At 44.5% G+C, this 11,785-nt stretch overlaps 1 protein-coding gene across 1 annotated transcript in view; it reads left to right on the top strand.

The window, feature by feature from the left end:
• Positions 1-1,455: 1,455 nt before the first annotated feature.
• LOC126998265 (serine/threonine-protein phosphatase 2B catalytic subunit 2-like) overlaps positions 1,456-11,785 on the top strand; it is a 110,763-nt gene continuing 100,433 nt past the window's right edge. The window contains exons 1-2 of the mRNA XM_050859741.1: positions 1,456-1,489; positions 5,030-5,233. Coding sequence (XP_050715698.1) covers positions 1,456-1,489; positions 5,030-5,233 — 238 coding nt within the window. The remainder of the gene's footprint in view (positions 1,490-5,029; positions 5,234-11,785) is intronic.

Below are 11,785 nucleotides of genomic sequence, written 5' to 3'. Positions count from 1 at the left end.
CCACACCCACGCGACCCGCACTGCCACGCCCAGGGACACACCCACGACCACACCCGCCCGCTAGGCACTCCCCCCCCCTCTCCCTTCCTCTCTCTCCTCTCCCTTTAGTGTTTCTCCGCATTGGCACCACGATCAGTCCCCTATACTCTCTCTCTCTCTCTCTCTCTCTCTCTCTCTCTCTCTCTCTCTCTCTCTCTCTCTCTCTCTCTCATTTTTGCCCTCCTGGCACTCTCCATCCTCCTCCTCCTCCTCCTCCTCCTGTACATACTGTTTTCCCTCTCCTTAAGTGTCCTCCAATTCTCCTCCTCCATTCTTTCTTCTTCCTTATCTCTCTCCCCGGGCTCTTCTCTCCCCTCCCCTTCTCTTCCTCATTCATTCTTTTCGTTCCATACCGTATCTTTCTCAGAGTGCTTCTCCTCCTCCTCCTCCTCCTCCTCCTCCTCCTCCTCCTCTCCTGCATCTCAAACCTTCATCCGTTTGTCGTTTCTCTCTTTTATCTCGAATATCCTCAGTCTCTTGCTTCTTCGTATGTGTCTGGCGCTCTCTATCTTTCTCCTCCTCCTCCTCCTCCTCCTCTTCATGGAAATTGCGTATCCAGCGTGAAGAGGCACCCAGCTAGCAAAGGGAATGATATAGGTGGTACAGGAGAAGTGGGGAGGGGGAGGTGGGGAAGTGGGGCTCTGTGTGTGTGTGTGTGTGTGTGTGTGTGTGTGTGTGTGTGTGTGTGTGTGTGTGTGTGTGTGTTATCTCGCACATTGTTTTCTTTTCCACTTGCTCTGTTAGATGGTATCATAGTAATGCTCTCTCTCTCTCTCTCTCTCTCTCTCTCTCTCTCTCTCTCTCTCTCTCTCTCTCTCTCTCTCTCTCTCTCTCTCTCTCTCTCTCTCTCTCTCTCTCTCTCTCTCTCTCTCTCTCTCTCTTGTGCTACATAAACAGAGCTAGAAGGGAAATGAGCGTTAAGAATAGTCCGAGAGAGAGAGAGAGAGAAGAAAGAGTTGAACGAAAGTGGACGGAAAGAAGGATTATGGTGCGGAGAGAGAGAGAGAGAGAGAGAGAGACGGGAAGGGGTTATCAGCATCGTTAAATTCATCCATACGACATCCATCATACTTTACGTACACTCGAAATGGCCCCCAGGTGGTAGTAGTAGTAGTAGTGGTAGTAATAGTAGTAGTAGTAGTAGTGGTAGTGGTAGTAGTAGTAGTAGTGGTAGTGATGAGCTAAAAAAAAGCCTTGTCACTATTTATTTTCTTCCTCCTCCTCCTCCTCTTCTTTCTCCTCCTCCTCCTCCTCCTCCTCCTCCTCTTCTTTCTCCTGCCCACCTAAATTTTGTATACATATTTACACACACACACACACACACACACACACACACACACACACACACACACACACACACACACACACACACACACACACACACACACACACACTCAAAATAAACTCAAATCAGGGATGAGGCGCGAGAGTAATATCTTCGGAAGCAGAGGTGATGATGATGTGGTTATGGCCGAGCCGCATAATTATAGCAATACATAATGGGCAGGTAAGGCGTGATTGCTAATTATGGTGATTATCCTCTCAGGTGTGTCATGAAGGTGTGTGTGTGTGTGTGTGTGTGTGTGTGTGTGTGTGTGTGTGTGTGTGTGTGTAAAGATGCCCCTGAGTCATATCCTTTGTGATGTTTGTGTGACCGTGCGCGCGAGTGTGTGTGTGTGTGTGTGTGTGTGTGTGTGTGTGTGTGTGTGTGTTTGAGGGCGTGTTTGCCTGCTTGAATTCTTGTTTACCGTTTTGGTTGTTTCTTTTGTTGGATATATTTTGAGTGGGATATTTAGGTTAGTTTTATTCTTTAGTTTCACGAAGTCCGCGTAAAATTCATAGGCTTCATATTTGTCGAATCCGGTAGTGAAAATTGTATTGTTAGCTGGTGGCGTGTTGACAAGGCCCCGGTGTGTCCCTCAGTGATATCCAAGGCGCTGTGTGTTGTAGTGCGTAAGTTATGTATGGACGCTAGGCTCGGGCTGTCTCGTAAGTGTCGCCCTCATTCAGAATTAACTCTCCCGCGTGATCCCCGGTGGTATGTGTACGGTAATGAGACACGGAATTGCTGATGTTGCCTCGATATCCGTCCTAGCACGGTGTCGCGAAAAGGGAGTCATCCTGAACACTTACTATTGTTGGCACTCGCACCGTGGTAAGAATGCATGGATAAGCGTGACACACTCATTTGAGGGTTGGGTAACAGAAGAAGAAAAATTATCTTATCAAGTGAAGGCCAAGGCTACCAAACTGGAAAACCCGATTATGACACGTAAATGTGACGTAATTGTCTTAAACTTTTCGTTTGTGAAAATATAAAGACAATTTAAATAAAACGTAATGAAAGTCTCTTTTTAACAAACATCTGGGGTAGTGAGGTCAGATGTCAAGGGAAGCCACCAAAGTGCTACAAAAATACAAGCCGATGTTGGGAGCGTCGCCTCCTTCAAGAAATATTTTTGTGAGTGTTTTGTGTTTGTTTACCCGAAAATACGTTCCTATTAGATTTATTTTCGCTGTTCCCTTGAAATGAGCGAAACTTAGGGAAGTTGATAACAGACGAAAGGGAATCATATTACCAAACTTCATAAAAAAGTCATACGCCAACCTAACAAGACTAACTTTGCCGTAACAGCCTGAAATGGTTTACAGCCGCTGAAGGCGAATATTCCATCCCTTCCTCGGGTAAAGGCGCCGCCACGCACGCGCCGCCTTACCTGGCCGAGGCAGTGCTTAACATCAAGGGATCAGCCTCAGGGAACAGCCTCGGAGCGTCAGGGCTGGAGCACCGAGTCTGAGATGAATCTTCCCTGTGTGTAGGTGACGTTCAGAAGGAAAAAAGGGAGGGAGGGAGGGAGCAAGCAAGAAAGGAAGGAAGGAAGTAAAGATGAAACAGTTGCCCCCAAAACCATCTTGCAAACGATTCAATAGAGAGCGAAAACAAGAAAGAATGAATGCTGTTAACTGTAAACTGCCTGGTTTTTTTTTTAAGACCGCTTGCATTTCACTTCATGTTCCTTATATTCACCTTTCATTCTCTTCCTTGACTTTACCTTTAGACTGTTTTGTTATCGCGCGCGCACCTGTGTGTGTGTGTGTGTGTGTGTGTGTGTGTGTGTGTGTGTGTGTGTGTGTGCATGCAAAGTGGATTAAGGTGGACAAAGTGGAATTACCTGCGGAACGACAGTGTTGCAACAAACAAGGCGAACAACGACCAGAGAGACCGAGGATGTGAGTGGACGACACCTGGAGATGGGGGGCGGGAGGGACAGATGTAAGGGATGGAGGGCTGAAATGTAGAGCGATAAGTAAAATAGTGATGTTGAAGGCAGATTTGAGAGATAAACAACCAAGTAAACTAATTAATGAAGAAGGTGAAAGGGGAAAGACAGGTACAGAGAGATAGGTGAGATGGTGATAGAGGAAGCAGATTTGAGAGAGAAACAAACAAGTAAACGAAGGAAGATAGGGACAGGTGCAAGGATGATTCAAAGTGGGTATTGGAAGGAAAGAATACACGCAGAGGAAAGAAAGTTAAATGGAAAGTGGAAGAAGCAAAGACAGGAGCAGATAAACGGAGGTGAATGGGAGAAAACATGAGGGGTGGCTGATGATGGGAAGGAGACAGAGGAAGGAAAAAAAATAAAAGGAGAGAAAAAGAAAGTTATAAGGAAGCTGGAAAAGGCAATAACATAGACGAAGGTAATTGAGAGGAAGCATGAGAGGGGGCAGATGATAAAAAGGAGATATAGGAAGAATAAAAGCAGAAAAAAAATAAGAGAAAGGAAAGATGGAAGAAATAAAGCCAGGGACATAAACAGAGGTGAGTGGGGGAAAACAGGAAAAGTGGCGGATGAGAGAAAGGAGATAGAAGAAAGAAAGTAAAAGCTGAAAAAAAGGAAAAGAAAAGAGAAAGGAAAGGTGGAAGAAGTAAAGCCAGGGACATAAACAGAGGTGAATGGGAAGGGAAAACATGAAAAGTGGCGGATGAGAGAAAGGAGATAGAAGAAAGAAAGAGTAAAAGCTGAAAAATAGGAAAAGAAAAGAGAAAGGAAAGGTGGAAGAAGTAAAGCCTGGGAAATAAACAGAGGTGAATGGGAAGGGAAAACATGAAAAGTGGCGGATAAGGGAAAGGATGCGTAGGAAGAAAAAAAAAAGAAAGAAAAGAAAGGTGGAAGAAGCAAAGCCAGGGACATAAACAAAGGAGAATGGAGGGAAACATAAGGTGAGGGGCCGGGGGGGTGGTGACAGGTGTATTCGTGGAACGGGGAGTCACATAAACAGGTATTCTAACGCACGGCCAGACCTCCTCCTCTTCTAGCGCTGACATCCGCGGCTTTCACGGGCTTGAGTAACGGACGAGGCGGCAAAATATATCCACCCAACCACCTCTGTAGCTTATGTCTTCTTGGGGTTATTACTTTTTATCGACGCCGATCAACAGATTGTCCATCTTCTTGTTGTTCTCTTCAAGTTGTTTTCCTGGCTCACCCATGCATTGTAGACATGACATTGCATAATAACATTTGTTAGCCCTGATGAACCCTACATTATAGCATAATAAACAAAGTCATCTCTCTCTCTCTCTCTCTCTCTCTCTCTCTCTCTCTCTCTCTCTCTCTCTCTCTCTCTCTCTCTCTCTCTCTCTCTCTCTCTCTCTCTCTCTCTCTCTCTCTTCCGTTTTGGCCTGTGGCGTCGGTAGGCCTTCATAGTAGGGCCTGATGGTCGGCCCCAGCCTGTTGTGGGGCAGGCAAGTTTTTATAGTGGCGCCATCTTTACTTTTCAGCATTTTCCATTTTAGACCCCTAGGTGCATAATATATAAACTGTTGGGGGGGTGTTGGAGGGTCATGCGACGCCGATCTAGCACAGTTTTATTTATTCTATTAACACTTGTTTTTTGTCTCCATTGGTTCTCCCTCACTTGTCTCTTTTTCTCTCTCCCTCTCTCTCGCCATCACTTGTCCCTCACGTGCTGTCTCTCCCCGCAGGTGTGCCGTTCCCGCCGTCACACAAGTTAACATGTTCGGAGGTGTTCGACCCGAAGACAGGCAAGCCAAAGTTCGAGTGGCTCAAGAACCACTTCATCCTGGAGGGCCGCATCGAGGAGGCCGCCGCCCTCCGCATCATCAACGAGGGCGCCGCGCTCCTCCGCCAGGAGAAGACCATGATCGATATTGAGGCGCCCGTCACAGGTGAGTTCCGGCCCGAGTCTCCACCTACCTGCCTCCCTCCCACCTGCCTCCCTCTCCGCCCCACTCCCCGCCTTCCCACCCACACACGCGCGCCGATCTACCTGCCGCTTCCCAACCCTGCCTGTCTCTACCTTTTACTTTTCCTCACCTCCTCCCACTTTCTCTCTCTCTTACCTTTCATTACTTCCTCCCTGTTTCTCTATCTCACCAATTCCTCTCTCCAATCCTGCCTGCATCCTCTACCTGTTACTCTTCCTCACCTTCTCCCACTTTCTCTCTCTTACCTTTCCTTACTTACTTCCAGTTTCTCTGTCTCACCAATTCTTCTCTCCAATCCTGCCTGCATCCTCTACCTCTTACTTTTCCTTACCTTCTCCCCTTTTCTCTCTCCTTTTCTCTCTCTGATTCCTCCCTCCAACCCGGGCTGCTTCATCTACCTCTTACCTTTCCTTACCTCTATTTCTCTCTCACCAATTCCTCTCTCCAACTCTGCCTGTCTCTTCTACCTCCTATCTTTCCTTACCTCCTCCCCCCTTTCTCTTTCTCTCTCAACAATCCCGCTCTCCATCCCTTGCCTACCCCTTCCTTACCTCCCTTCCTTCCTTACCTCCTTCCCCCTCTCTCCCTCACACCAATTTCTCTCCCCCTCTCTCTCTCATCGTGTTCATCTCCTTGCTCCTCCATCACTCACTCCTCACGGCTTTACCATTTTTTCATCATCAGGTCTCCCTCTCTCGCTGTCTGCCCTTCCCTCCCCGATTCTGCTGCTTTTTTTTTTCATTTTCCTTCTCTTCCTCTTTCTCTCCCATCTGTCTCCCTTCCGTTCTCCCATCGGTTTCCCTCCTTCTCCCCTTCCTCCCATCTTTACATCTAATTTTTTTTTCCTCCCCGATTTTGCTTCTCTATTTTTTCCATTTTCTCCTCTTTCTCTATCTCTCCCATTTGTCTCCCTTCCGTTCTCCCATCTATTTCCCTCCTTCTCCCCTTCCTCCCATCTTTACATCTAATTTTTTCCCTCCTCAATTTTGCTTCTCTATTTTTTTCCGGTTTCTCCTACTCTCTCTCTCTCTCTCTCTCCCATCTGTCTCCCTTCCGTTCTCCCATCTGTTTCCCTCCCTCTCCCCTTCCTCCCATCTTTACATCTATTTTTTTCCCTCCTCGATTTTGCTTCTCTATTTTTTTCCGGTTTCTCCTACTCTCTCTCTCTCTCTCCCATTTGTCTCCCTTCCGTTCTCCCATCTATTTCCCTCCCTCTCTCCTGCCTCCCATCTTTACATCTTTTTTTCCCTCCTCGATTTTGCTTCTCTATTTTTTCCGGTTTCTCCTACTCTCTCTCTCTCTCCCATCTGTCTCCCTTCCGTTCTCCCATCTATTTCCCTCCCTCTCCCCTCCCTCCCATCTTGATATATATTTGCTTTTTTTGTATGTGTTGTCTAGACTATAGTGTGGTGGTACAGTTGCCCCAAAAAAACATGGACCATCTTGTGAACGATGAAGAGTAAAAACAAGAGATGATGGACGATGACTGTAATGGCCTGGTTGTATTTACTGGACCGTTTTCATCTTATTTATGTGCCGGGAATCTGAGGAAGTCGTTATTCAGGGCGTCATCGGATTGAAGCTCGTCGGTATATGTGTTTTCTTATATTCAATCGATCTCGGCACACATGAAAAGTGGCGGATGAGAGAAAGGAGATAGAGGAAAGAAAGAATAAAATCAGAAAAAAAGGAAAAGAAAAGAGAAAGGAAAGGTGGAAGAAGTAAAGCCATGGAAATAAACGGAGGTGGATGGGAGGAGAAAACATGAAAAGTGGCGGATGAGAGAAAGGAGATAGAGGAAAGAAAGAATAAAATCAGAAAAAAAGGAAAAGAAAAGAGAAAGGAAAGGTGGAAGAAGTAAAGCCATGGAAATAAACGGAGGTGGATGGGAGGAGAAAACATGAAAAGTGGCGGATGAGAGAAAGGAGGCGTAGGAAGGAAAAAGAAAAGAAAAAGAGAAAAGAAAGGTGGAAGAAGCAAAGCCATGCGATGCTCTTGCTCGATTCAAAGCGGGAGGGATGTCAGGCAGGCTCCTCAAAACAAGTGGACTCTTCTGAAAACAAGTTGTAGTTTGAAGAAAATTCGTGGTGTTGTCAGTGTTGTTCAAGAAAGTGTATCATCGCTCTCCCTAGAAATTCTACCTAAAGATAAAGAAATATTGCTGACTATTAATATTATGTCTTCGATTCTTGGGATGGAGTTAGTTAGGGATGTTGTATTTTCAGATGAGTCGAAATAATATCAACAGTCGTAAAAAGTTGTGTAAAAAAAAGAAGAACGATGACGCAAGGGATTTAGCATTAGTATTAGTAGTAGTTGTAGTAGTGGTAGTGGTAGTAGTAGTAGTAGTAGAAGTAGCAGTAGTAGTGGTAAAAGTAGTAGTAGTAGTAGTAGTAGTAGTGATGGAAGAAAGAAGAGGAAATGAAAGATAGTTAAGAAGAGGAGGAGAAGATAAGGTTTTGAAGGAGGAAGAAAAGGAGAAAAGCAATAAGGAAAAGAATCCCAAACAGTAATGGTAGTGGCCTCCAAAAGCGGGCCAAAAAAGACAAATCGGCCACATTGTTATTGACGAAGACTAATACGATCTTAAAAAAAAAAATAAAAAAAAAATCAAGCGTTAGTCTCGTGTTTCAGGCTGGCCCAGAATCTTCCTCATTTGTAAACACACGTCAGAGTTCCGTCGCCGCCTCCACCGTGCTCTCAGACCCCCCACCCCTCACCCCCCCACCCCTTTTTTTCTACGTCAAGGCATCCAACAATAAGCTACTGGGAACAAACGAAAATCTACACCATTGCAATTCTTTATCCCCCCCCTTCTTTTTTTTACAATTACTCTTCTACAAGTCCTTTTTTTTTTCCTCTGTCTTATTATCATTCTTTCCGTTGCTTGGCTTTCACGTGTTGTCTCTCTCTCTCTCTCTCTCTCTCTCTCTCTCTCTCTCTCTCTCTCTCTCTCTCTCTCTCTCTCTCTCTCTCTCTCTCTCTCTCTCTCTCTCTCTCTCTCTCTCTCTCTCTCTCACGTTGTTCCATTCATCATATCCTTCCTTCCTTCCTGTCATTTCCTCTCCTTTATTCTCGTATCTCATCACTATTTTCTCCGTTTTCCCTTTCCTTCATCTCTCTCCCTCTCTCATCTGTCTCCTTCCCTTTATCCCATCCGTTTCTCCCTCCCCTTCTTTCTCCCATCCATCTTCCACCATCTCCTTCCATCTGTCTTTCTTCTAGTCTTCGCTACGGCCATTTACGTGGGTGTGTCATATCCACCCACTTCCTCTTCATATTTCATTGTTCATTCATATTACCAAGCATTAATTAGCGTTTTCCTCTATCTCTTTTTGTTCTCCCGTTTAATTTTGCTTCATAATTATCTTTACAACCTCTTACATGCATACAGAGACACACGGACACGTACACCGACCCCCCCCCCCCCCTACACACACACACACACACACACACACACACACACACACACACACACACACACATGGGGGTTCAAGTTGGGTGCCTCCAGGGATGAGGGAAAAACCTTGTCTTCTCGGCAGGATACGGTGGAGGAGGAGGAGGAGGAGGAGGAGGAGGAGGAGGAGGAAACAAACTAGAGGAAGAAGAAAGTTAGATATACAGAATTAAGAATCGGATGAGACAAAGGGGAAAAAAACGTTGACCTTAGATAATAAAAAAAAAGTTAAGTATAAATGAAGGAAATGATCAGAAGGAAAAGGGAACAGAAGAGGAAGAGGAGGAAATAATATAGAAGCGGAAATCATTACTTAGAAGGCGAAAGACGTGCTAGGAAAAGAGTGGCGTGATGAGAGAGAGAGAGAGAGAGGAATATCACAACAATATTTTCTTTGTATTCTGAGTGGGCGTCGTTAATTTAAACCGCTTCTGCTGCATCAAGGTGCGTACACACACACACACACACACACACACACACACACACACACACACACACACACACACACACACACACACACTAATGGGAAGTGGATGCTTTCGTTAGGGTCGTGGAGGTGATTGTGGTGGTGAAGGTGATAGTGGGGGTGGTGGTGGTTGGGATAGAGGATAGCAGTGATGGTAATGGTGATGATGGTGATAGTGGTGGTGGTGATGGTTGGGATAGCGGTGATAGTGGTGGTGGTGGTTGGGATAGGGGATAGCAGTGATGGTGATAGTGGTGGTGGTGATGGTTGGGATGGTGGTGGTGGTGGTGGTGGTAGTAATGGTGATGATATGAGGTTGACAATATTTCTTTCAAAGTCAGATTTTTTTGTTTTCCCTTTTTGTTCTTTGTCTCCGTTGTTGACCTTCCTGAGAAATCGTGTTGCTTAGAAAAGTTTTAATAGCCTCAGTGTTGACGGTTTTCTCTCTCTCTCTCTCTCTCTCTCTCTCTCTCTCTCTCTCTCTCTCTCTCTCTCTCTCTCTCTCTCTCTCTCTCTCTCTCTCTCTCTCTCTCGCTATCTTGCTTGCTTTCACAGTCTCAAGAGCCGTGTGTTATCAAAGGGAGATGTGAGTGAGTTACTGTGTGATAGATCTCTCTCTCTCTCTCTCTCTCTCTCTCTCTCTCTCTCTCTCTCTCTCTCTCTCTCGCTCTCGCTCTCGCCCTCCCTCTCTACCTGTCTGGAGCATCATAAAAGTCACACCTCCCCCGAGCAGGTGTGACATGCGAGGCGACGCGGCTCATGATATATTGACGAGGCCATCAAGGAGGAGGAGGACAAAATGGAAAAGGATGACGCAAGGGATTAGCATTAGTAGCAGTAGTGGCAGTGAGAGAAGGAAAAAGAAGAAGAGGAAATGAAAGGTAGTCAAGAGGAGGAGAAGATAAGGTTTTGAAGGAGGAAGAAGAGGAGAAAAGCAATAAGGAAAAGAATGCCAAACAGTAATAGAGGTGGTGAAGGAGATGCTGAGTAGGAGGAAAAGAAGGAGGGAGCAAAAGGAGGAGGGAGAAGAGGGTAAAAAGGAAAATATGGAACGAATAGTAGTAGTAGTAGTAGTAGTAGTAGTAGTAGTAGTGGAAGAGGTGGGAGGCAGAATAGTGGGGAAGAAAACGGAATACTAATAAAGCGAGGGAGTATTTTGTTTATTTTACTCTCTTTTTATAATGCTGGGGGAAAAATCACTGAGAATGGGAGAAAAATGCGACACGGCTCCGCGATATTGCAGGCCGGGCCGCGGGCTTTATTAGTGCGCGTCGGGAAGAGAGAATTCGGAGGTTGATGGATATTTATAAAGTCACATTTCATAATAGCTTTCAGATTTTAGAGAGAAGGTAAAGTTAAAGTATACTGGTTATACATCAAAGAAGAAGGATTTTGGATGGCTCATAATAGGTTTGGGAGTTTAGAGAGGGAGAAGAGGAGTTGATGAATATTTATAAAGTGACATTTCATAATAGATTTTGGATTTTAGAGAGAAGGAAAAGGAAAAAACATACAGGTTATATATCTAAGAATAGGAATTTTGGGAGTTGATGGATATTTATAAAGTGACATTTCATAATAGATTTTGGATTTTAGAGAGAAGGAAAAGGAAAAAAAACATACAGGTTATATATATCAAAGAAGAAGAATTTTAGATGGAGTTGATGGGTATTTATAAAGTCACATTTCATAATAGATTTTGGATTCTAGAGAGAAGGAAAAGGAAAAGCAGACAAGTTATACATCAAAGAAGAAGAACTTGGGGTAATAATGTATATACTAAAGTCACACTCCATAATAACTCGAATTTTGAAGGGGAAGGGAAAAAAGAGATCACACCGGTTGTATATCAAAGAAGATTTTTTGGTGTTGATGAATATATATTTAAAAGTCACATTTCATAATAGTTTTCGAATTTTAAGGGGAAGGGAAAAAATATCGCATCGGTTATACATCATAGATTAAGAATTTTGAGAGGTGATGTATATATTAATTAAAGTCAATTCATAGTAGCTTTGGATTTCAAGGAGAAGAAAATAAATAAAAGAAAACACGGCAGTTATATACATCAAACATTGCATATTTTCATAACAGTTCCGAATTTAACTAAGAAAGAAACAGACTGACAAAAAAAAGCACTCTGGTTAAACATCAAACAAGATAAGTGTGACAATAGTATTTAGATTTTAGAATGACAAAATCTAATTCTTCTATTCATTTGAGAGACAGACAGACAGACAGACGGACAAACAGACAGACTCGGACACACGCAATACATAAATCATCGTAAGAGGGAAAACAGAAGCAAAAGCAGGTTGATCAGGAGCAGCAGCAGGCTCATCATCATCATCATCATCATCATCAGTAGGAGCAGGGGAATGACGGAGCAGGATGGAGTTGCATGAAAGGGAAGGAGGAGAAAAATATTGGGAAGGAGGAAAAAATGTAGAGGAGGGAAGAGGAGAGTGAATATACATCATGTAGAAAGGGCGGAAGGGGAGGAAGAGGATGATGAGAGGGAAAAGGGGGCTGTAGCAAAGAGGAGGAGGAGGAGGAGGAGGAAAATCAAAGCGGGATCGTCAGAAAGCAT

This window comes from Eriocheir sinensis, chromosome 2 (assembly GCF_024679095.1).
Source record: "Eriocheir sinensis breed Jianghai 21 chromosome 2, ASM2467909v1, whole genome shotgun sequence".
In the NCBI taxonomy this organism is placed as follows: Eukaryota; Metazoa; Arthropoda; class Malacostraca; order Decapoda; family Varunidae; genus Eriocheir; species Eriocheir sinensis.
This window is presented reverse-complemented; position numbering and strand designations above follow the sequence as displayed.